This window comes from Suricata suricatta, chromosome 2, assembly GCF_006229205.1.
Source record: "Suricata suricatta isolate VVHF042 chromosome 2, meerkat_22Aug2017_6uvM2_HiC, whole genome shotgun sequence".
Lineage (NCBI taxonomy): Eukaryota > Metazoa > Chordata > Mammalia > Carnivora > Herpestidae > Suricata > Suricata suricatta.
In genome coordinates this window covers 159906752-159931992 of record NC_043701.1, presented here as the reverse complement: position 1 = coordinate 159931992, position 25241 = coordinate 159906752, and the positions used below count along the sequence as shown (strand labels likewise).

The 25241-nt window shown below is 52.9% G+C and overlaps 2 protein-coding genes across 3 annotated transcripts in view; one reads left to right on the top strand and one right to left on the bottom strand.

Moving 5' to 3' along the window:
- The window catches only part of FBXW4 (F-box and WD repeat domain containing 4), a 63370-nt gene extending 55403 nt beyond the window's left edge, over window positions 1-7967 (top strand). The window contains exons 6-8 of one of the 2 annotated variants that reach the window (XM_029932428.1): window positions 6554-6694; window positions 6986-7127; window positions 7311-7967. In XM_029932428.1, coding sequence (XP_029788288.1) covers window positions 6554-6694; window positions 6986-7127; window positions 7311-7430 — 403 coding nt within the window. In that variant the 3' untranslated portion in view covers window positions 7431-7967. The remainder of the gene's footprint in view (window positions 1-6553; window positions 6695-6985; window positions 7128-7310) is intronic. The other variant, XM_029932429.1, reaches the window with a different exon arrangement.
- A 644-nt stretch (window positions 7968-8611) lies between these two features.
- Window positions 8612-25193, bottom strand: DPCD (deleted in primary ciliary dyskinesia homolog (mouse)). The gene is made up of 6 exons (XM_029932430.1): window positions 25082-25193; window positions 21018-21098; window positions 16310-16434; window positions 15833-15966; window positions 9306-9408; window positions 8612-8929 (listed from the first exon to the last, which is right to left on the bottom strand). Exons 1-6 carry the CDS (start codon window positions 25143-25145, stop codon window positions 8825-8827), a joined length of 612 nt encoding a protein of 203 aa, XP_029788290.1. The 5' UTR covers window positions 25146-25193; the 3' UTR covers window positions 8612-8824.
- Between the last annotated feature and the right edge of the window lie 48 nt (window positions 25194-25241).

Here is a 25241-nt window from a genome sequence, read left to right as displayed (position 1 = left end):
AGGCCTCATTTCCATAGCCCTCCTGCTTCCAGGGGAGCCTGGAAGCCTGAGTGGTGCAGGGCTCGAAGGAAAGATGCCCCGGTGGAGGCATCTGCTTTTGGCGGGAGGAAGCGGATGGACAGGGTGACTGTAGCTGTCTTTCCCAGAGAAGCCCAAGCAGATAATAAAGCCATGTAGAAAATAGGATTAAGGTAATGAACAGGCAGGACAGAGTTTGATCTTTCAATAATGCCAAAGCCTGACTGACAGGCCAATCTGGAAGGTGGGGCAGCACCGCCCGCAGGACTAGGTGGCGGGGCGCTGTGCGGGGCCGGGGGGATTCTTTGCTTTTAACCTGTCACCAGTGAAACCTGAGGAGCGCCGGGATTTTCTCTTTTATGTGTGAGCTGTGACTTGGGTGGGGGCGGGGTGGGGGGGAGGAAGGAGTGCTCCGGGCATCCCCCCTCTGGGGCTGCCCTCGGGATGACGGCGGGGCTGGGACACAGCAGGGCAGTGGAGGTGCCCTGCTCCACACGTCTGCTTCCTGCTGCCCGCTCTCCGGGAGCTTAGGCGACTTCCTGCAGTGCCTGGGGACCCCTCAAAGTTACCTCAGCTCCCTCCGCCCTTCCATCAAGACCCCTCTGGACTCTGTTCCCTACGAGTTAGGGAAGGGGAGGTGCTGGCTGGAGTACACGGGTTCAAGGGCAGCCATGGCATACAGCCATTACCTAGATGGCAAGGAGCTTGACCATCCCTCTCTGCTTTCTTCCTTTTCTGCCTTTCTTTCTCCTGGAGTTGGGAACCATGGGCTGGGCCCAGGACAGGGAATTTCTAACCTAACAAGGCAGAGAGAAAGACATAGTCCTTGACCCAACCCGGAGGTGCCCGAGTGTTCCTGCTTCCAAGGTAGATGGTCTTCGGGCCCAGCTGCAGGCCGCAGGGGCTCCATCTTGACAGATAGAGCCAACAGCCAATCCCGGAAGTCTCCCTCGCTAGGCCCTGTAATCCCATCAAGGCCTGGGGAACTAGGCCAAAGCCGTCCTGTTCCTGAGCCTGGTGCTCTGTGCGTGCATTTGAGCAGGAACCTCGGCTAGGCCTCTGGGAAGGTGGCTGTGTGGGGCATACCTTACAGCAGCTGAAAGGCCTGGGAGGCTGCCTGGCCTGACGACATCCTCTACACCCCTCCTCCCGGGCTCGTCCTTGCTATGGGCTACACCTTTCTGTCCAGGACATTTGCAGGTGAGCACCAGGCTGGAGAGGTCTGTGACCCCAGACCTGGACGTATCCTAATGGGTCCAGCTATAGCCCTCATCCAGCTTCAGGACCGTCGGGTAGGGAAGGGGACAGGGGTGGACTCTGGTGACCTGGCTACTCCTAGGGTGTTGAGGGGTTGATCCTCAGCTAGGCACCCTACTGCCCCGTATGTGTGTGACCGTGCGTGTGCCTCTGCACACATCCCCTCATCTCTCCTGCTGGCCAGGGTCATCCCTGGTTCTCCGTCACTCCTCCATTTCTATCCTCAGGCCCGAGTGGGCACTCTCTCACCAGAGGTAGGGCAGATAGACTTCTCACACGCTCTGACGGGGCCCTCTGTTTTCGCCCTCTGAGCCTTTGCTCTGGCTGCCCCAGTGCCTGGACTACCCCTTCTCTGTCCCGCTTACTCTTCAGTGGAGACAGCACCTCTGCCACAAAGCCCTCCCTGATGTTAGCTCCTGTGGCTGCAGTTGGTAACCCTTTGAGCACTCATAGGGTCACCTAGTTAGTCACCACGTGCCAGGAACTTCTCTCGGGACCCCAGGCTGAGCATAGGAGATGCACGTCAGAGCATCTAGTGGCATTTAGACTGGGGAGGGGGCCTGGCTGCAGCCCTCTCTAACCGTCTGCAGAAGGAACCAGTGTCCTGAGCACAAACTGGGCCGATCTGAGGGCACCAGTTGTGCCCATCTGGCCCAGGTGTGGCTTTGTCTCTGCCCTTCCTCCACCTCTACCTCTGCCCCCGCCCCCGGCCCTCGGTCAGGGTGATTACGGGAACTGCCCTCTTTAAAGTACCTGCCTTCTCCTTTGAAAGTATTACTGACAGATTTTTTCATTTTCTTTTTTCTTTACCTCTTTAAGGAACCCTGTAATTTCTTTCTTTTTCTTTCTCCCCCCTTTCCTTTTTCTTTCTTGTCCCCTCTGTCCCCCTGAACTCTTTGAAATTGGCTCTCTGCCTGCTGACACCAAACTGATACTTTGCGTTTCACTTCTCCTTATCCCTTTATGGCAACAGATGTTGAAATTTTGTATCCTTTTATCTGCCCGGCTGCCCCTTCCTGTAATTATGGTCCCCTTGTTAGCAGTACAAAGTGGGCTGCCTGGCCGCCTGGCCTTTGAGCCATTGTGTCTGAACACGTGTGCGCGGGCAGGCGCCGGGGGCTGTGCACGCGCACACACATGCACGCGAGCGGCCGCGAGCTTCCCTCTCACCTGACGGGGCTGAGCAGGCTAAGGTCTGTGGGCTTCTGGTCTCCCCCACTCTGTGCTTACTCTCAGGACCTATGTGGCTCCTTGATTCCCGCCCTCCCCACCAGAGGGCTGGACCAACACAGCACCTCCCTGCCCCCCCCCTCCCCCCCCGGAGCTCAGGCCTGGGAGCAGGGTGCACCCAAAGGCCACTGTGGTCTGGAAGCCAGATCCTGGGCAACCCGGCATGCCTGCAGGGTGAAAACATAGGCATACAGGCCAGGTGCTCCGGCTCTGCCTCGGCCCTTCACTTGGGCCACCCCCCAGCTCCTGTCACTCACTGAGGAGTCACTCAGTGCCGCAGGGTGCAATGTTCTCTCACCTGTCTTCTTATAAAACTTCCATTTCTCCTCTGGAAACGACCCAGTCACCCCTTGTGCTGGTAGCTGGATATGTGACAGATTCCCTCCCTCACTGGGTGGAAAGTCCTTGAGGACAGGGATTGTTCCTTCAGAGTCAGATCTGACATGTCCCTGTGGCTCCTACTTAGCACAAATGCCTTGTATACAGAAGGCACTCATTAAATGGTTGTTGCTCAAAGAAAGGAAGAGAGGGGAGAGGGTAGGAAGGAGGAGAGACCTCCCACTGAGTGACCGGGTTTGGCCCAGCTTATTCCTTCAGGCCCTCTGCCCCCTTGGGAGCAGAGATGTGCGAAGGTGAACTGTCACCCTTCCGTCCTTTCCCTTCCCTGAATGCTGCTGTTGCATTTTGGGGCCGCACAGGCCCCACAGGCCAGATGTGGGAACAGGAACCCCTAGGATCTCCAGGGAACACCCCCAGGCACCCAGTGTGCTAACGTAAATGGTGTGGGGGCCACAGGCATTCTTAGATGTAGGCTGGGAGGTGGGACAGGGATATGGTTTCTTCTGTCTCAGGGCCCTTTAGCACAAGGCTTTCTGGGGGCTGCGGTGTGCGCTGGAAGCACAGGCAGGGAGGCTGGTGGAGGCCAGGATGAGAGGACTGGCTCAGCAAGGCCCAGACCAGCGGTGGGAGGGGCTCTCCGGGCTGGGACATCAGGGCCTTCAGGGTCAGCACCTGCCTCCCGTGAGCTGTCCCTATGAAGATGGTGATGGAAGGGCCAGGGCTTTATTAAATCTCCTTCTGTCGGGGAGCTCCTCCCTTGCCCCCCCTTCCCTCTAGCTAGACTTGCTGTGCAGCACGGTGGGGTGAGCCCGGTGGCCCTGGTTCCCTCACCTGATCACCTCCTCCAAGGGTCTCTGGGAGGGGGCCACCCTCTGCTTGCTCTTTCTGCCCAGGCACTTGGGGGGGGGGGGCGCACACAGCCTGGCCTTGAGGTCATGCCTCCTTCCGGCTGCCCGCCCCGGCCTGCCCTCCTTCTTAGGCTCACAGGGGTGGCCCCATCTGTCTTTATCTTTCCCTGGGTGGAGAGAGAATTGCTGGAGTCGGGCTCCAGGGGAGGCTGGGGTGTGGAGGCCCTCCTCGGCCCTCAGCAGCTCCTCGAGGCCCAGGCTTTGTGCAGAGGAGTTGGAAGGGAATGGACTTTTGTCTGGCCCTCTGGAGTGACAGAGCTGGCCGTTGCTCCTGTCTTGGCCCAGGGCTCTGAGGGGCAGTCTTGTTCCCACACAAGTTGTGCGATGGCCAGGGCTCTGCGTCCCCCTCCTGCCCCCCCCCATGGTGAGAGGCCGAGAAGCATTCTTGACATTCTTTGCAGAGAAAAGGGGTGAAACGTCTGAATTTGGGGGTCACCATGTTATACAAATTGCAATCTAATCGTTTTTACAAGAACACACTTGCAGTAAGAAAAGGAGCCCCAGAGGAGGGGCTGAGGAGACAGACAGCTTGTTTTGTCCCCCTTTCCCCAAGTTTGGGGCTATTGTCGGGCTGATCTTGCTCCCTTCACCAGCGCTGTTGAGCTAGAGTTTTCTAGTTAAATTGGTCTTGGGGTGGGGGCCACGAAGGGCCCTCGGTGCCATTTCTGTTTGTTTTCCTGAATCAAAGCCCCAGCAGGGCTCCTATGGCACTGCTGGGCTGCTATTTGAAGAGACGGGCCATTTCCCAGAGCCTGGTGTGTCAGTTTATGCTCTGAACTTAACCTCACGGGCACAACAGAGTTTGAGGGTCCCAGGCCCAGAGGCAAAAGAAATTGTATCTTTTTATTGGCCCATTTAAAGTGTGTGTGGCCGTCTCAGAGCATCCGGGAACAGCGCTGCAGAAACTCTCCTGTCCCCGGCCCGGCTGGGCTGGCAGACTAGGGCTTTTGGGACTGGTTCCGGTCTCCAGGGCTTGGGGCGCACGGTGGCCCTTGCGTCTCCCTGAGCAAGCAGGGCTCTGTGATTACTGCAGACACTGGCATGACACTTTGCGGTGATGGCTTGGATGCTGGGGCAGGGGCCCAGCATGGCAATCTGAACTGGATATGGCCTTGATGTTGCTGGTCCTGACCCTGCTGAGCCTGCCCAGCCCAGGGGTGCCCACCTTTCTTTCCTTCGAAACCCAGGGACCAGGGGTAGACAGGTAGAGCCATGCTGGGCTTCACGCCTCCAGCCCCCACTGCCTTTCATCTTCTGTTTCAAACAAACATGAAATTACTTCTACAGATTAAAGGGGAGAGCTCCTCAGTCATTCCTGAAGGCCTCACTAATGGAAGGGGCAGGGCCCCCAAATCTGGAAGGAGGGAGAATTGTGGAGCAAAATAGCCCCCATCTGGTGTGTACACATGTCCAGAAGTACCTGCAAAAGAGAGGTGTGGGGGTGGGGCTCTGGCCTGCCCAGGGGGTTGGGGTGAATCTTGGTTGGGGGCCCATCGGGGAAGGCGGGCCCTTCCTGGGAGCCAAGGTGCGTGATCTATACGAGACCGTGATCTTCAGGCAGTGGCTTTGTGGCTGATCCGTCTCGGGCTGATCTACCCCAGGCAGTAAGAGCAGCACCTCCCCGAGGCGGCTGGGGGTATGGTGCTGACTTAGGGCCTGGCCCCCCACTGAGCAGGGCTCAAGGGGAAAGGTAGACCGGCCCAAAAAGAACCTCCAGCCTCCTCCTCTATTTGTCCAGCATTTAGGAAAGATGGTGGCTTCACTGAGAAGGGAGATTGAGGGTCAGAGTCCACATGAGCCGTAAGGAGTGCAGCTGAAGTCCACTTTCTCACAGGTGGCTGACTCCGTCTCCTTGTGAACACTGCTTGTGAGACCACCAAGTCCTCCCCTACCAGGGCCTCTGACCTGGGTGTCCCTGGGAAGTGCTCATGGCCTTGTTTCTCCTGTTATGCATGCAAGGGAGGCCTAGCATCTCTTGGGTGAAAGTGAGGGATCAGGCCTGGAGGGTGCCCCTCTTCTTTCCCGTCATTCGGCAGAAACTCCCTCCTTCTACCCGTTTTCTAGCCACAGGGATTAGCGGGTGCACTTGATGTTGAGGGGTAGTTGCTAGGGCCAGAAGGCCCCCCTACGTGGTTGCTAGGGGTCTGGCATCAGGGCGAGGGGTCTGCCCACTGCCGCGGTCACGGAGGGAATTACACAGTCACAAAGAAATTGTTCTTCTCAGTAATCTGCTCTCGGCCACCGGGAGGGGCGAGGGTGGGGGAGCAGGCTGGAGCCCAGCAGGCTGGGGGCTGTGATCACACAGGCGTGCTAGCCCCGGGCTGGGGGCCAGCCGGGCCAGGAACACCAGGGACCAGCCCGCTAAGCTGCTTTCTCAGCGTTTTCTCTCCCCAGACACAAAGGTGTTTACTTGTTTTAACATCTCCTGGGACTCCCCTTCTCCCTTTGTGTGGTCTTTATCCCCAATGAGGTTTGAGCCCCAGCTTACAGGCAGGAATTAAGGCATTGGACTCAGGCAGCTCAGAACTGCATGACCTGCAGGATCAAGAAGTATAAAGTAACCAAGTGTGTGTGTGCACGGGAGGGGTCCCATTCTTCCTCCCGAGTGGCAGCGAGCAGGTGTGATGCAGGGGCTGCCGGGCTGAGGCCTATGGGGTGGGGGGGAAGGGAGGGCCCCCTTGGGTCCTTTCTGAAGGGAGCCTGATCTTCACTCCAGAAGGAGAGCCGCATCTCCTCAGGGATTTGGTGTGGGGGCCAAGGTGGGATGGCTGCTCATCCTCCACCTTCTGCTCTCTCTCCAGGGGGCAGCTCATGATGCACCTGGGCAGTGACTTCCCCCCAGGAGCTGGGGTGTTGGATGTCATGTATGAGTCCCCTTCCACACTCCTGTCCTGTGGCTATGACACTTACGTTCGCTACTGGGACCTCCGAGCCAGCGTCCGGTGAGTGTCCCAGCTGCCCCCTGGGGGAGCCCCCAGGAGAAGGTACAGGTGGGGGCTGTAGAAGCAGCCAGCAAGCGCAGATTCAGCGGAGGCTCCCAGCTCTGGGGTCCTAGCCTCATGGCTTGGGGCGTGTGGCCAGCATGAAGCAAAAAGGAGGGCCTAATCTAGCCTGGGGCACTGGGGAGAAAGAGACCCCTACGGAGGAGGCTTTCCCCCATTGAATCTAAGACCCTTGGGGAAGCTGGGGTGGGGGGACCCTGCGCTTCCCTCTGACTGCCTCCTTGTGGACAGGAAGTGTGTCATGGAGTGGGAGGAGCCCCACGACAGCACCCTGTACTGCCTGCAGACAGATGGGAACCACCTGCTGGCTACGGGTTCCTCCTACTATGGCGTCGTGCGGCTGTGGGACCGGCGCCAGCGGGCCTGCCTGCACGTAAGAGCCCTGCCCACCGCTTGTTCTGGGACGCCAGGACTCCTCATTATGGGCTGTGCCTGGGGGGAGGGGGTCTCCATCGGCACCTGGCCCACCACACTGGGCCTGGCAACCTGGGGGTAGAGCTCTTCCTGTCTCCCACTTGGGGTGCTCTTGCCATTCCTGTCCCTTCCCTCCCCACAGGCCTTCCCCCTGACCTCGACCCCCCTCAGCAGTCCCGTGTACTGCCTGCGCTTCACCACCAAGCATCTCTATGCTGCGCTGTCTTACAACCTCCATGTCCTGGACTTTCAAAACCCGTGACAGGGCCACCCCTGCCTGTGGGGCAGGGAAGCCAGCTACTCAGGGACCTCTCCTGCCTGGAGGGTGCAGTGATACCTCCTCCCCGGCCGTGCCTGTGCTCCTGGACCACATAAGGTAGAGGCTGTCAACTCTCAGAAATGTGGCATCACCTCCCAGGAACTAGTTGGGATAGACGGGATCTGCTGCTTTGAGAGAACAGCTGACCTGGGCCGGCCCTTGCTTCCCTGGTGGCCAGAGCAAGAGTCCAGCCTGGACGGGGCCCCCCCTTCTTAAAGCCGTGACAGCTCTGAGGGAGGGGTGGTGCTCCGGCTGGTCCCTTTCTGCCCCTTCCTTGGAAGGAGGGGTGAGGCTGCCGCTGTCCTGCTCTGGCACCGGCCCCCACCTCCTCACTCAGACCATTCCCTTGACTGAGCTCTTGGGGCCCATTCCTGGGAAAAACTGAGGAAGGCTGAGTGAGCACTGAGCCAGCCCAACTGGAGGCCGGCTGCTGAGACCTGCTATGTTTGTTTTTGTAAAAATAAAGCTTGATTGTTCACAGGTCTGGTTCTTCTCTGGCTGGGGAGTCCTGGGAGGCCCCCAAGGAGGGAAGAACACATTCAAATTTGGGGGTGGGCACGCTGGGAGAGGGTAAGACTGGCCTGATGGCTCATTTCTTTCCTTCAGGAAAACCTCTCATTACTACTCACCCTTTCGGCCCCAGTGGTGGGGTGGGTGTCACCTGGAGGGTAAGGGGGGGGACCGCAGAAGGGCTCTGGCCTGTTGAGGGGCTAGGCTACTATCCATCTACCATTAACCCATCTTTACCCTGTTCAAATACACACCAACTGTTTGCAACGCTATGACCCTCATTCTGGCTTTCCAAATTTACTGTATCTTAAAAACTCCCTCACTCACCCTTACCTAAGGAGTTCATCTGGCCACTTCTGCAAGCTATGGTCGCACAGGGTCTCTTCCAGGCCAGTCTTCCTCTGAGCCCAGCAGCGCCTGGCGGGCATCTTCCCCAACCTGTTTGCATCAACTCAGAGCTTTCCCCACCTCTGCTCCATCTAAGACTCATGCCTCCCTTTATGTGAAAGGTTAATGTTGACGGTCCCTAAGGGTAGAACAAAAGGGATGTCATCACCAGCATCCTTCCTGGTGACAGGAGCATGGAGAGGTGGACAAGACTGCAGTCCACTCGCAATGACTCAGAATGACTTTACTTAGGAGATAAGACCATGATGCGGGGACGAGGAGCGCCCCAAGGCCCAGTTCTCACAGAGCCTGGACAGCGCCTGCAAGGAGCTTTCTTGCACCAGAAAGGCTCAGGCCTCAAAGTCTCATAGGGCAACAGGAAGAGCCTCACCCCCTCCACGCTGCCGGAGGTATAGACTTGGGGGGGGGGGGGGTCACTGCTACTGGGTCTTACAGTCCCCGTCACTGCTGTGGGCCGTCTTCACTTTCTTTAGCTCCTTCTGAAGCTCTGCCTCAGCCGCCAGGATCTCTTTTGGCTTCTGGTACTGTGGGCAGAACCAGGAAGAAACATAATTCAGTTACATTTCCACCCCCCCTTGGGGTGGGGGGGCCTCCTCTGATGCCTGTAGAGTTGAATGAGTTGTTCAAAGGTTATGTGGCTGGATAGGAGCCTACCACCCAAACCCCACCGAGTCCTGTGATTTCCACCCCTCCATATCACCCTCTCTCTTCTTCCAGCTATGATTTACCTGCTCAGAGCCTCCCTGAGCACGGGCCCCCCACACTGAAGTAGAGGTGCTTGTTCTCTAACAAGCACACTCCACAGGTTGCGACAGAACGGGGGCCTCTATGGGAAGGGAAGTGGACAGCGAAAAAAGGAGCCTCTCTCTGATGCAGGGGCCAAGTGTGGGCAAATCTTACAGAGATGATCAGCGTGCAGTTGGCATGAGCAAAGCTCAGCGAGGACTCATCCAGAGATAGCTGGTGTCTGTCTAGGTCAGGAACAGAGAACTTCTTGTAGTACCTGTGGGAACACCAAAGGTCACAGGCACATCCGGCAAGGAGACTGCCAACAACTGAGCAGCAGGTACCTCTGGTGCAGTTTCTACAGTTCTTCCACTGAGCCAAAGAGGAAGAAGGGAAGCCAGAACACCAGTATTTTAGAGCTTAGCGGCCCTGGACAGAAAAGAATGAAAGACCTTTGGGCCAGGCCAGTGGCCGAAGAGCAGGACCCGTCATGGTTCCTTGATCAGACCAGGGATTAGCGTGGGCCCTGCTTCGGGCTCAGGACTCCCAACCACATGTGGAAGCAGCCTCCCGTGACGCAGCTCAGGCCTCCGCTGCACACCAAGGACATGGGAACACGTATGGTAACAAGGGACAGAACATGTATATCTAGAGATGCTGCCCAAAGTTGGGGACCAACAGTGGCCATTCTCACAGAACCTCCACTGAAAGCCCTGGCTACTTTCCCTGCTGGGGCCTTTCAAGGCCCTGCTGGCCTGACTCTAGAGGGAAGTATATCCACAAGGAGAGTCTACGAGGACAAGTCATGGGACTCACCTTGGAAGCTGGATCTCTGGCGCTCTGGGCTCCTCTGCTGGCCCTGTAACCCCTTCCTCCATTATCACACACAATCCCTATCATCTGCAGGTGCCAGTCCAGAAATTAATGATCCCTTTCAGTAAAAACAAACAAACTGAACCGAAAAACCCAGAGAGCAACATCTAGCCCATAACGTGTACAACTGGACTTTGTTTTATAAGAAATTTGACCTTCTTTACCGAAGAGGAAACTCAGGCTCAGAAGGGTGCAATGCCTTGCCTGGCTTCACAGCCAGTGGTCAGTGGAGTCAGGGGTAAAGTTCCTTGCTCCCGCGTGGGTGCTTACCACACCTCATCTCTAGCAACAGGCCGTGTGGCCTTTTCCTCAGTGGACATGTGGCCGAGGCCCTGGCAGAGGCTGTCGGACCCATCACCCAGGCATCACCGCTGCTGCAGTGGCTGTGTGGGCCGGGAAGGGCAATGCTGCCGGCAGGGACAGACAAACAAGGGAGGGTCCTGGAGAGGATGGGGCTTTTAATACTTCTGAGGGGCCTGGCCCTTGTGGTGACAGCTACCCTGAGTCCACTTCAAAAGCCCCGATGCCCCAGGGACTCAGAGAGTTGACATCAATGCGGCACTTCTGTCCTGCCCTCCTACTCAAATCCCTGAGTTTAGGGGAGGCTCTGGGGGCTGGGGGGGGGGGGGGCTCCTCCCAGGTCCTCTGCTCCCACCAAGGTGCTGGGACCCACGGCAGGAGAAGAATGTTTACTTAAAGGCTGACAGTTCAAAAGGAGTGGGGGCTGGGGGACCCTAATGGCACCACAAGTTTGCTTTATTTTCCAAAGCTCTGCCCCAGGGAAAGGCGATCCATCTGCCTGCAAACTGGGGTGGAATGCTGCCTCATCCTCTTCCCAGCCAGCCGGGCTGAGGGCGCTTCCTGGGGCCGTGGGCTGGCCAGCAAAGGTGGCAGACACTGATAATAGGGGGGAGTCAAAGGTTAAACAGCAGAGATTAGGTGAACACAAAGGCTTGTTAGGAAGTGTTAACATCTTCCTTGCAAATATACACAAGCAACAGAACTGGGGGAGCAGCAGCCCAAGCACATGCAGAGCTTGTGGAAGGCCTCACTGTGCAGAGCGCAGGGACGTCCTTCCTGCCACTTGTCCTGTGCTGGGGGGGTCAGGGACAGAGGCACACTGGCAAACCACATTCCCCAGGCTAGGACACTGGGACTGGAAAAAGAAACCCAGGCAGCTTGGCCTCAATGGTGACAATGACAAGATCAAAGGGAACTTGAGGTGCGTGGGCTGCCTCTTGCCTGTCCTACCCCCACACCTTTCACCACAGGCCAGGGCATGGAGGCAGAGAGGCTTGGAGGCTCAGCTTAGTCTTGGGTCTGTTCTAATGGATTTAGTTTGCTGGCTGCGGTTACACAGCTTTCCACAGAGGCTCCTGACGGGCAGTGTCAGGGGAGTTGGGAGCACCTGCTTTCTCTCCGCAGGGAGCAGCCCTTTCTCGCCTCCACTCCTCGGCGTTGGGGTTTGCCTTGAGGGGAACCGCACTTGACTTTCTCACCAGTACCTAGACTAGAAAGGGGCCCACTATGCTTCCGGAAAAGTCAGAATGCTCAGCCTCAGGCAGCCCTAGGCAGGCAGCAAACCTGTCTCAGGCATCACGGTGCCCCAGGCCTTGAGCTGTGAGCTGGGGATTTAAGGATGAAGAAGAAAGAAGGCCCTATGTCTGCCTGAAACTAAACCCTTACAGCGCAGTGGTTCCTGGGGTTTCGGAGGACGCACGACACTCCCTATTCCCATCTCCTGTTACCGTTTTCCGTCTCAGTCGCACAATGAAAGGTGGTGCTTGTAAATGCTTATTTTGGGCCAGACACTGCTCTATACACACTGAAGCCTCAAAACAACCCTCCAGGCTGGTTGCTTTTATGACGCTCTTTTACAGCAGAGAAAACTGAGGTGCGGACAGTTAGGTATCTTGCTGGAGTCACAAAACTGGTACATGGAGAAGCCCTCATTACAAGTGATAATTCCACAGACCTCCTCACCCTCCCTCTCTCTACATCGTCTCCTCAAAGAAACAGACTCCCCGGGCGAGGTCCCTTGCTCTGTCCAAGGATGGATGCCCCCAGAACCCAAGCACCCTGCAGGTTCTCCTTTCTGTCCGTGTTCCAAGGACCCGGGGAAGCAAAGGTTCTCAGGACAGCGCCCAGTTCTGGTCTGTGACCCTGGGCGGGCCACTTATCTTCGGGGCCCTAGTTTCTTCTGGAAAATTCCTTCCTCAAATAAAGGAGCTGAATGAACTTTAGTCACTGAACCAGATGAACTTTAAGTCAAATGTCAAAGGACCAGAACAGGCCAACTCTACCTCTCTTGACCCTGAGCCGAAAGGCTCCTTCCTTTTGGCTAGTTCAGAAATGACCTATGGTACCCCACCACGCTCCTACTGTATCCCCTTCTCAATTTCCAGTCCTCTCCCCACCCATTCTCCTTTGCAGGGAACTGAGAGAGGGCACAAGAGGTCAGGCCTTTAGGGAGAGACTCTGAAGAGAGGCGGAAGGTAGAAGCAGGGTTTGCTTCGACAGTCATACGGGCCGTGCCGCACACACATCGGGGCACCTGCACACGGGCACGGCCAGGGTGGTCCACAGAAGCCTCAGGCCACCTCTGCCCTGGAAAATCAGTAGGCAAACCTTCCTTCTTTCTTAAACATCACAGCTCCAGGCACACCGGTCATCTCTCCCTAACGCAGCCCTTCCTAGAGTCAAAACGCACATTCGCCTACCAAGGCTGCCGTAAGTCCTACCAAAGAGAAACTTGTTTGGTTCCGTTTCCTGAATTTATTTGAAACCAGAATCCTCTTTCCAGTGATGCCTATTAACACCTCCCATGGTGTTAGTGTCACCAATGTCCCATCAGCCAAGTTCCAATTTCCAAAGAATTGCCGAAGACATGCTGCAGGACGGCCATGGAGCAATTTGACAAAATCACACAACCTGTGAGGCAGGTAGGAGGGCGCTCCTGTGATACCTGAGGAACCTCTGCCCCAATTACCATAGTTAGCACGTGGCAGAGACCAGACTTAAGCCAATCTCTTCCCACCCCAGTGCCCTGGTTCATTACACGTACAGCTGCCAGCTTCTAGGCTAAGAAGCTTCTTTCTGCACAAACACCCTTATCAGGAAGTGGCGGCGTCACACTGGGATCCTGGAAAAGCACTTTGTTTCTTCCTCGACTCATCCCTCACTCATACCTGAGGCCAAGGACGTGATACACTGGAATCAGTTCTTTCCGGAAAAGTGGTCAGCCCAGTACTTCAGGGACAAGGCAGGTGCGGACAAAGGAACTCTGGCTTTTACTAGTAACCGCATTCCAGAATATTAGAACCGGGACAGGCACAGAACCAGCAGGTAAAGGACGAAGGCAAATCAGAGAGAAATGCCACAGTGTGATGGACACTGCAGATGTCTGGGTCGGTGTCCGGACAGTCACCGACTTTCCCTTTCACCATGCTGTCTCTACAAACACTGATATGATCGTTACTATGTAACACAAGAATAAAAGTATGTATTCTGCCCAAAACCGGATAGTCAGATGAAAACAGATTTTTAAAACCGAGAAAGAGGCGGTGAGAGAGAGAGAGACAGTGAGAGAGAGAGAGAGAGATTGTGAGCAGGGGAGGAGCAGAAAGACAAACAGAGAATCCCAAGCAGGCTCCGAACAGTCACTGCAGAGCCCAACGAGAGGCTCGAACCCAAGAACCACGAGATCAGAGCTCTGCCAAAATCCAGCTTAACCAACAGAGCCGCCCAGGAGCCCCTGAAAACAGATTTTTAAAGTATCCTGAAAAAGCTGAGCGTATCCTGAGCAAAAGAACAGCCACTGAGTTGTTTAATCAGTGATAATAAAGGTATAAGACACATTACTGCTCCTGGTAGATGAAAAGGCCACTAGACTCAAGAGTCAGCTAAAGATTTAGTGGCCTTTCCTACATTGGGCAGAAGGGCCTGAGGAAGGCGAGGCTGAGCCAGGCAGGGCCACTGGACCAGAGGCTCAGTGTGGGCTCCAAAGTGGGCACTCACATACTTTTTGCCCCTCTGAGGGAATCCAACCCTACCCCTGTCCTCCAGGGGCACGACTCCCATCCCACCTGGCTTCACCCATCAGTTCAAAAATGTCGCCCCCCTGCCTCGAGCACAGGAGCGGGCTTCGAGCCCTGTTGCTCCTGGCCAACAGCGCCACCTACGGCTGGATCCGTGCAGCAGATGGGACCCAGCGGATCTGCCCGCAGATGAATTTGTTGGTGAGCTAGCTAGCCTCTCTTCTCTCACTCCCCGGTAATCACATTTCTGCCTGATATCTGTATTCGACAGTGACCTCTGGGGGACAAAAGGGAGGCAGCAGCCAGCTCCACAAACTGCTAGGCTGCAGATCCAAGTGCTATCAGAAGCACTTTTGTTCCCAGTTTGGACCCAGGGCCTCTTCCGCCAGGGAATACTTGCTGAAGCACGGAGTTTGTTTTCCTAAAGGCAATTTCTCTGTTGTCTGAAATTGCTAAATTCCACTTTAGGCACCGACTGCCGTTAATGATGAGAACAATAACGGGGACAAGTGCCTTTTATCTGAGGCCTCAAAGTGCTTTGTAAACGCAAACCCTTATTATTATGACTTTATATTTATAGACAAGGCCCACTGCAGGGGCTGCTGGCTGCATGTAGAGCAATAATCTTGAAATTAATTCATTCATCTCCACCCCTTCCCCATCCCCTTAACCCTGCCAAAGTGAGAGGGTATGGGGGTCAGAAGCGGAGGGCAGACACGCGGCTGCACTGGGGCAGCCTGTGAGCTTGGCTGCTTCCCCATGGGCCTCGTGGACCTGAGGGAGATGGAGGGGAGGCTGGCACCACAGCCCCTGAAGAGATGGACAAAGAGCTGGGTCCTCCTTGTGCATGTAAACCCGTGGATGGTGGCACCTGTGGCCTAAGCTTAGCACCCATGAGGCATGTTGTGGGGGGGGAGGGTGCACAGTCTGTGGACCAGTTAACTCCTAAAGCTTCCAATTTAATTCCCCAAATGTACTTCATGGGAATTGGGCCTATACTGCAAGCCCTCTGGACCAGGGCAAGACCAACTCATTACAGGGCTCTGCTCCTGTGACCACTCAGAGCTCTGGAAATCTAAACACGATCAACGCCATTTCCAAGATGGTCAGCCCAGAAGCAGCCCTGCCTGAATCAAATCTCCTCCTTGGCCACCTTCTGTCCCCTCAACCCCACTTTTTGCCTCTCCCCCACCCCCAGAACACAAAGAGAAACAAAGGGACGTTGAGTACCCCTTCTGCAACAGAATGCAAGAGACTTCCAGGAGGCCAAAGCACCTGCCTCCGAGGGATAAGGTGTGCTGCCCCCAGACTAGTCCTTTCAAGTCCTGTAACTACCAACTCAGACAGGTGTGCCTTCCAGGCCATGGCTCCCCGACAGCCCTGGCGGTGATGTCACCAGGCCAAGTGCACCAAGGATTGGATCCAGCCAGGAGGTCAAGCTAACAATCTTACAGTAGAACCCCCTAAGATCACAAGTTAACAGCCAGGTGATTCCCTCACCCCCTCATCTATTCAATCCGCCCCAGTACGTGCCAGGCACCGGCCCAGACATTCGTTGCTCAAATTTCCCTGCCCTGATGGGACTGATTACATTACTCAGGCTGCTCCTGCAGAGGGGGAGCCCTTCAGCTTTCAGTACCTTCTGGGGCTTCGGTGCAGCCCTCCTCTCTCCTTCAGAGCTGGGGGGAGGCTGCTCTGCCCTCTGGGTCTGGGAGCAGTCTGAGCCCCAATCCCAGGTCCAACCTTCCCCCATCATGCTTATACACAACGCACGCTCCTGATGCCACTTACTTCTTGTTGGTGGTTCTGACAATGACGCAGCGCTCCTTCTGGTCCACACAGACACTGTAGACGTCCTTAGGGTAGGGGAGGTTTCGAATCCGCCACTGGAAACTCATCTTGGTGTCCTTGCGCATGAAGATGGGCTACAGAAGGCAAATCCAACTTAAGGACAGCCCTCGGAGAGGAGCGGGAAGGGGTGGCTCCCGGCTGCAAAGCCTGCCCAGGGCGCACAACAGGAGACCCCCGCTCCTCTCCAATCCTGCTCCCCTCTGATGCTGCTACTGTGTGACATTCCAGGCCTGGAGCCCTCATCCTGGGACAACCGAGGCAAAACCCCTTGGGTATTCATTCAAGCAAACGCTTCTAGAGGGCTGGGTCCAGGTGGGTACACTGGAGACAAGGAGGTGAAGACACGGTGTTTGCCCTCAAGGGCCAGCAGCCCACTCCCACCCCAGCCTTCCCAAGACACCTGACAGACAGACATACATTGGCATTGTTTTCCTTGATGAATTCAGGCCCCAGGCTCCCTGCTCCTGGGAGTGCTGGCTCTCCCACCTCAATCTGCCACTGGCCCAAGGCTCCCAGGGCACTTTTCACACGCCACTTTCTCACTGAGGAGAGAAGGAAGCAATGGGATTACGGGGAAAGAAGGGACTGCTCTCCCTGCTGACTCACGGACATCACAGTAGAGAACTAGAAGAGGATAAAAGTAGGCACGTCAGGCCTTGAAGCCAGCTCTGTCCATCCGAGCAGGACCTCACAACTACTCAGTAGAGCATTTCAACATTGGATAACTTGGAAAGCCTGCATCATGGGTGCCCAAACTAAAGGGATTGGAACAAAACTCTGAAAAAAGCTAAGTGGAGTGAAGAATCCTCCAGGTGTGATTTCAAGCAAAGGAGGGACGTGTGGGTTAAGCAAAGGGTAGCTACTGGTAACGGAGAACATCTGGATCCCAAGAAGTGTGGCTTGAGATGTATTTTTCCCCTCTACACATTTGCAAAGAAAAAATTAATTACAAGGGTGAAAGCTGACAATTTGATTCAGAAAGTCCAAATATAGAAATCCACTCATTTCAGGTTTACCTAGCTTAAAACAATGGCCTGGGTTGTATTTAAATAAAATTTTAGGCACATGCCATATTCTAAATGCATTATTTACAGAAGATCTAATGGGAAATCCTCTGGAGAGCAGGCTCACCCTTTTATAATACAAACAGTTGGCTCTATTTTACCTTGTTTTACAACCCACATGTTTACATAAGTATTTTTTTTCCCAAGTAAGGCACATACAGTATGGAAATCATAAGTGAAGATGCTAGTTTGGTGGACATTACCTGGAGCCTCCTGCCAGGAATTTCAGGAAGCCCACTCATCCATGTCATCGTGGTGTGGCCCCTGTACCCGTCCCTGCAGGGGCGCCTCCCTGAGCTCTGACCCCGGGGCCCCTTCCCCTCCCCGCTGCACTGGGCTCCTGAAGTGTCCCCAAAGGCCAGCGGCCTTCCTAAAGCGTTGTGCGGAGCTAAACGACTCAAAAAGTGCCTGGTTTGCGGGCGAAGTTGCTCCTGTCCGCTCCTGTTTCTGGGCTATGGGGGTGGGGGGGACCGGCCGTCCTGACCCTCAGGATGGGTCTGAGACCTTTTGAGCTGCTGTGCCAAACCCAAACACCCTCCCTCCTCCGAGAAAGGCACGCTAGCTGAACACAAAAGTGTGCTGTAAAATTAGAATTTTCCCTTGAATATGTGCTTTTATAAGGTCTGCTGCATTCTGCAGTGTGATTTTATTACGTCTTAGGGCCAAAAATTCTCCCTAGAAACACATTTCCAAGTTTATAATGAAAATTAATAAGGAAGAGTAAAACTTGGAAATATGCTTTACAGGCAACTTCTTTTTTTTTCACGAATACTTCTACTCTCTTAAGTGAATGGGCTGTGACCGGGAGCGTATCCAAATCTATTCGTCGCTTAACTGGAAGCCAGCCTTCTGGCTGTCACACCGTTTGCTTTCTTTCTTTTCTTTTCTTTCTTTTTGTTTTGTTTTTTTTTTAACACCTTGGGATTAACTTCTTTGCTAGAATGTAGAAGGTCTTCCCACTCATTCCTTTATAAGAGCCAATACACAGTTTGGGGGAAGTCCTTGTTATTCTCCCCATGTACACGGGCATGAATGCACGCGTGCAAATACTTTGTCTCATCTTTCTTGTCCTGTCTTTGTTCCGAACTCAAGGACAGTTCCTGCGGCAACAGAGGACTGTTTCCACCTGCTGTCACTCTGATTTGATTATATGTTAAACCCAAACTAGTGTGTGCAAGGTAGCTTCCTGGGACGCTATCCTGTCTTCCCGGCGGAGCCAGGGCCAGTCCTTGGAAAGGAGACTGTCACTGACCCTACAGGGTCCGATGGGGAATAGATGGAGGAGGCAGCGCCTGGGGGCTTTTTCCTAAGTCAGCAGGAAGCAGGCTGATGTCCTAGACTGCTGAAAGGGAGCCCCATCTTTCAGGTGGGCTGGAAAGTGGAGGTCCTAAAGGCCTCTTTCCCCAAAGCTCCAAGCCTTGGCCCGCTTCCAATGTGGATAATTACATTCCCCTTTCCTAAATACTCCCTGCAGCTTAAACTGGATGCAGGATTCTTCTTTTCTGCCCTAAAACACTGCAACATTGCTCTGTGGCTATTAAACAGCTGCCACGTCCCATCCCGGAGGAGGCTGAGGGGAATCGAGTGGGTCATTTATAAAGCCGGTGAAGTGCTTGGGGATGAAAGTGCTCAATATCCTCCAAATGCAGCCTGGGGTGGTTAGGCTGGCGGTCAAATACCAAAGCAGATTAAGCCGGTAATCCAAATGTAATCGCTGGGGGATGGCCTGCCCTTCAGCCTCTGCCCCCCTGGACACGCTGTGTTCCTCTGGGGCTGGTTTGATGTTCCGATCATTGTTATGGGGCCCTTCAGGTTTTTCCTCTATGACCACATACAGCACGCACTGTGCGGGGTGGGAATGAATAGCACTGAGAGGGTTGAAAAAAATACGACACCACTATGCTTATTAACGCCGACTGCACGGACTCCGTCCTACGCAGATATGCCACCGGCAAATTCCTTTCTGGGTTTTTTCTAACAGAAAACCAGTTTATCCAATTATCATATTCGTACAGTTAGCTGGAAAAATGGAAACAATTCCCACTTATGGCCATAATAACCCTGTCCATAGTTCAATTCAGAGTGCTCAAGCTGACGTTATTAGTTCAGGCCCTGAGACTGTTTATACTTAAAAATGAATAATAAACAGTAGTTTGCTCGGGCAGCTGGCAGGGGCGGGGTGGAGTGGTTGGAGATGGATAAGAGAAGGATCAGCTGCTCAAAAAGGGCCCAGCGGCTTGAATGGGGTGCTCCTGTCTGTCCATCTCTGTCCTGCTCCCACCAGCCCCTGCTCTGGTCATTCTGGGGAAAGCAAAATTTAGTAAGAAGAAAAGAAAGCAGGATTAAATATTCTCAACTGCCAATACTATGTTGTGGATTAAAGCATGGGCTCTTAACCAGGCAGACTCAGGCTTAACTGCTAACTCAAACTAACCAGCTATGGAATTCTGAGCAAGGTGCTCGGCCTCTTAGAGGCTCCGTTTTACCCGACTGTAAAAGAGGAGAGGACAGCAGCGCACACTCCATCGGGGTGAGGAGGAGGCCGCAGGGAGAGAACTCACGTCAAGCACTTAGCATGGTGCCCAATAAAAGTTATGGCATTAATACCATTGTTAGGTAAACTTTAGACAAACAATGTTCCCCTGTCAATCTCCATTCCTGCTTTTAAGAAAAATGAGTTTGTAGGCCACTGTCTATTCCCCACCTGCCAAGAGAAGTGACAGGTTAACGTGGGATGCTACAGATGAAGGCACCTGAACTTGTTTTTCATTTTAACTTCAGGTCCAAGCACAACTAAGAGGCCCGGGGTTGTTTGCTTGCTTGTTTTTATGGCCACAGCAGCTACAGCTGTTTTATTTGCTCTGAGTAGCAGAGAGAGGTGGTGCTGGGGGCTGGGAAAGAGGAACTCCGGCTAGCCTCTGGCCTGGCAATGGTGGTAGTGAGCCCACGTGACCTCTGCTTTCATAAGCTCGGCCCTGTTAGGCATTCCAAGGCTGTCACCCCCTGGGAGCGCTATAAATTACAATGCATTGTAAGGATATTACTACTGTATTGGTTTCCACCAAATCAGTGTCATATGCTAAACACATCAAGATTTTTAATAGCACCAGACTAAACCAATTGGGACTGGAGCCCAAGCAGCTCATAATAAGGAGGGATCAACACTTCACTCTGCGACTGAACATGCGCAGGACACACATTTTAAGACTGGAGACTAAGAAAATACAAACCAGTGTAATCCGTGTTGTCGGTTCTCGACATTTATGAGCTGTCAGAAAACGGGAAAACGAAATTCCCTTGCCAATACTACCTGTCGATCAGGCCCAGGAAGAAATTAAAGTCAAGAAAATAACCCAACCCATGATTCCATCACTGGTCTTAGCATTTCAGGTAGAACTTAATAAAGAGACCAACTCCCACTGCTGACAGCCCCAGGCCCTGGGTCACAGCAGCAGCCACCTAGCTCTAGGAAGTCAATTAATGCTGATGTGCATACCTGGGCAGAGGATGCACAAATCAAATACTTCCCAGAAGTCGGAGCTGGAGCCCCTATTCATGAGCCTACTCTTAGAGGAAAAGAGGTGCGGTCATGAAAATGACAATTGTGCAAAATCCCCATTTCTGCTTCCAACCCCTTCTGATTCAGGCATTCTCCAAGGTAAGGGTCAGGTTTCACAGTGCTGCCTCTGGGCCACGTGAGTAGCTGCTGCCTCAGATGCTTACTTGCTCCCAGTGTGGCTTCAGAAAACAAACAAAACAAACAAAACAACTACAGCTAAAGCCGGCCCTTACCTTTACTCGCTCAGCCTGTAAGACTCACTTCCAGTCCCGCCTTCCCTATGCAGTTCTTACCCAACGGTTTCCCTACAGGAGACTTCCGCTCTCATTTGTCTGGGGGTCAGGTAGTTTACTGGTCAAGCAGACACGCACTCCATCTCTGCTGTGCAGCCCTGACCTCACATCATCCTCAGGAACAACCTTGCCTCAGGCCATAAGTGTTTACCTGTCCTTAAGTCATCCCAAGTGTTCCTAAGGGCCCACTGGGAGCCCCTGTCACTTACCAAGCAGTTCGCCTGACTTCTCATCGTATTCTTCGGCCATTTCCTTTCCATCTGGGAACAGATAGTGCACCTTCCTTCTCCCTATGCACGAAGTAGAGACAGTCGCTTACCCACAAGCCGCTTCTTACCTTGCGTGTTGCACATCACGGGATCTACCTGGGAAACACCAACAGCCTGGGCTTGGGCATGAGAAACCCTCCCAGAGCTACCCATGAACTTGCCAACCACTGCCACCGTTACTTTAAGACACATCCGGGAACGCATTTCCTTTCTGTGGCTTTCTCTGAATGTGTCTTTGCTCTGCTGTTCCCTCTACCAGCAAAGCTCCATCCTTTTCATCTGCTGAACTCCTCACCCTTCAAACTCCAGCTCAAATGTCACCCCACTGGGAAATCTGCAGCCACCCTGGCAAAATGCATCACTTCCTGATTTGTTTGTGCCTCCCTAGTGTTTTATTCATATCCATAGTGGAGCATTTATCACATGGTATGATACTTTAAAAAAAAAAAAGCATCCTGTCTCCCCAGGAACAGTGCCATATTTATCTTTCTCTCCCCAGTTCCTAAAACCAAGTCTGTGAGCTCAGAATTCTGAACTGAGTTTCCTGACCAAGCACTCCTTCTTGCCATGCCATTGCTCCGCCTTCTACACATCTCTAGGCCATTCCTAGCACACAGCCACAGAATGTTAGTCCTTGTATGTCTTCCTCATGGCATTTACCTTGGTTATAACTTATATTTGTGGGATTACTGCCTGTCTCTATTAGATAGGAGAGGTTTCATCCCTCTTGTCTATGGTTTCCCTAACATCAAGCAAAGTACCTGGGATATATCAGGAACTCAACTAAATATCAATTGAAAGAATAAATGAACATTGATTCAACTTTCATTGAAAGAATGCAAGTATCCATGGGCGCCTGGGTGGCTAAGTCGGTTAAGCATCCAACTTCAGCTCAGGTCATGATCTTGAGGTTCATGAGTTTGAGCCCCACATCAGGGCTCTCTGCTGTCAGCAGGGAGCCCACTTCAGATCCTCAGTCTCCTTCTCTCTCTGCCTCTCCCCTATTCACATTCTCCCTCTCCCTCTCTATTTCTCTCTCAAAATAAATAAATGTTGGGGAAAAAAAAAGAACGCAAGAATCCAGGAGAATCCCCTAGCCCAACTCTTCCACCTATATAATATAATGATATGCATTTTTCTTAAGTGACTACATAATTTCCTACATTTTTACAAATGGGTAAGTTGATGTAAATAGGTCCTTAGTGAGCCTAATGACATGGGACAGGTACCCAACCTATGCTTGATGAATAAGGGCCCCAGGGACCTTGAGCAGCTAAAGGAGTCACTATCTCATCTACCACGACTTTTCCCATCTAATTCACTGCCCCAGACATAGTTCCCTCAAGTCACTCCTAATCTGTCTTCTGGGGAAACATCCCTAAATCTGCAGAGCCTCTTAGCATGCCCCTCGCTTACAGCACCCTCAAGCACCTGGATGGCTCACAGAGCTGGAAGGGGCTTTCCCGTCAGGAGTGGGGCCCACGGTGCTGCCTGTCAGTAGCTAGGGTGTGGCCTGACCCTCTTCTCGCCCTGGAGTCCATCTCGAGTCCAGGCAGGGTGCAGGGCTTACTAGTGGCCAGCACTTGACATGTTTCATCGCATTTGATTCTCACAGTAAACCTATGTGCCCCCACCGTGTGCTTCATAAATAAAGAAAATTGAGGCATAAGAGGCATACAACTTGGCCAAGCTCAAAAAGCTGATATGACAGACCGACTGAAGCTCATTTGAGGCCCAAATCCATGCTCTAATAACACACTAGGAAAATGTGCATAGCTTTAAATATTTGTAAGGTTGAACACTGTTCCAAGGGTTTATCGATTGTTTCTAGTGAATTACCTATTTAGGTCTTAGCTTATTTTATTTGGGTTTTCATCTATTTTTTACTAATCTGATTGAATTTATATATATTAACCCTGAATCATATATGTTGCAAATATTCTACTTCAACTGCCTTTTAATTTGGGTGTTCCCAAACAACTGTTTAATTTTTATTATAATCAACTATTTTTTTCCTTTGTGGTTACTACCCAGGAGTTGTGCTTAGAATATCTTACTTGACCCAAAGATTATATAATAATTATCTGTACTTTTTTGTGATGCTACTAACAAAAAAACAAAATCCTAGTTTATGAAATACTTGATTAGATACTGTCTTGTGACCAAAGGAAGTGAAAGCAGAGACTCAAACAAGTATTTGTAGACCCATGTTCATAGTAGTAGTATTCACGATGGCTAAACACGTGGAAGCAACAAGTAGAAGTGGAATGGGGGAGTTAGTTTTTGATATGTACAGAGTTCATGCCACAGAACTGCATCCTTAAACATGGTTAAAATGGTAAAATCTATGTTACCTATTTATTTAGAGACACAGGGACACACACACACACACACACACACACACACACACACACAGCATGAGCAGGGGAGGGGCAGAGAGAGAGGGAGACAGGCTCCAGGTTCTGAGCCATCGGCACAGAGCCCAACGCGGGGCTTGAACCCACAACAGTGAGATCATGACTTAAGCCAAAGTTGGACGCTTAACCAACTGAGCCACCTAGGCACCCCATATCTATTTTTAAAAATAAAACCAAAAACCACTGCTGTATGAGATAATGTCCAAAATCTTTGGCTTGGCATAGGAGATCTATCACAACATACTCCAATTTATCTAAAATTCGTCTTCATTCCCCACCATTTCTCTTCACTGCTCCTTGAGAAAAGAGCATGTTGATCCACCTTTGCATCCTAGCACCTAGTACCTGACAAGGTGTGGAGGGGTTATGACTGGGTAAGCGCTTCAGCCTCCCTAAATGTTTGGTCATTCCCCTAGTAATCAGCCATATACTCTCACATCTCCACACCTTTCTTTACACGTGAGTCATTCCTCCTGGAACAGCCATCTCCTCTTCTCCACTTAGCAAACACATATTAATTTTTTAGGATGCATTAACATCACCTCTTTGGTCCGGTCTTTCAAAGAGATGATCATTCCCCGCTTTGTGCTCTCATAGCACTTTATAAAAGATTCCAACCTCTATTTAACACACACTCTTGTTTATTTACATATTTCCCCTCCTTTGCTCTAGTACACAGCTTAGCACACAGTAAAAGCCTCCCTAAATGCTGAGTGAATGAACGAGCAAATGAGCAGGTGATTTTAATTTACATGCTTCCCGGATTGGCCTCTGCCTATAGAAGTGGGCCTCTACTGGTATCCTAAAAGCTACAAGAACTCAGATCTAATTCACTCTGGCTACCAAGTGGGTCCAGGAAAGGGCTCTGCAGCTCTGGTGGTCCTACATCCACCAATCCTAGGGTGAGAAAAAGTCAGGACTCCATACCCCTATGCCCACCTTTCTGGGCACAGCCCTGGAGCCCTTGCTCTGTTTTCCCTACAGGGAACATTTAGCAGTTCACTTACAAACATATTACAGATGAAAAGGACCTCAGAGGTAGCCCATCCAAGCTCATTTTACAGATGAGGAAAAAGAGATCCAAGCAAACAAAGAGGCTGTGATTTAACGGCAGAGTGGTAACTAGATACAGGTCCCCCGCCTCTCCATGACACCAGGCTGCATTCAGCAACAGAACCCGCACTGACTGGACGGGGCGGGGAGGGCTAGGGCTGGTCTAAAACCCTCCTGGGTTTCAGCTTTCTCTTCTACAACACGGAGAGGAAAATTAACAGCCTCTCGGACAGCTGTGGTGAGCAAAGGACATAACGAATGTGAAGGGAGTTATTATTTATTAGTAACAGAATTCAGAGCTGGGCAAAGTGGTGTAGAGGAAATTAGGAGGTGTCCAGAGACGCGTGTTCCAGTCACGTCATCTCTCTGGGCCTCAGTTTCCACATCTGCCAATGTGGGACTGGGCCTGTCTGGTAGCCGCGGCCCTTCCAGCTCGGCCGTCCCCAGGCTCTGAGGCCGTACGCGGAGGTGCCAGCGCGGAGGGCTGGACCCTGGGGGAAAGGACTAGGGGGCTCGCGAGGGGCCTAGAGTTACCGTCCTGCAGTAGCGCCGTCTTCTCGGCGGTCCGCAGACTCTCCAACCAACCGGTTACCGCCATCTTCCCTGCGCCCAGGTAAGCGCCCGGCCGCTGCCATGGCAACCACTCCGCCTACGGTCACTTCCGGCCGACCCGGAAGGTGTTCTGGGCATTTGC

Bases quoted from the DNA above. Each gene is read 5' to 3' on its own strand.
- DPCD (XM_029932430.1), bottom strand. From the start codon at position 25,145: ATGGCGGTAACCGGTTGGTTGGAGAGTCTGCGGACCGCCGAGAAGACG. The intron at 21,099-25,081 runs GTAACTCTAGGC...CTTCGTGCATAG, and splicing joins GACGGCGCTACTGCAGGACG to GGAGAAGGAAGGTGCACTAT. The intron at 16,435-21,017 runs GTAAGTGACAGG...TTCTCTCCTCAG, and splicing joins GAAGTCAGGCGAACTGCTTG to TGAGAAAGTGGCGTGTGAAA.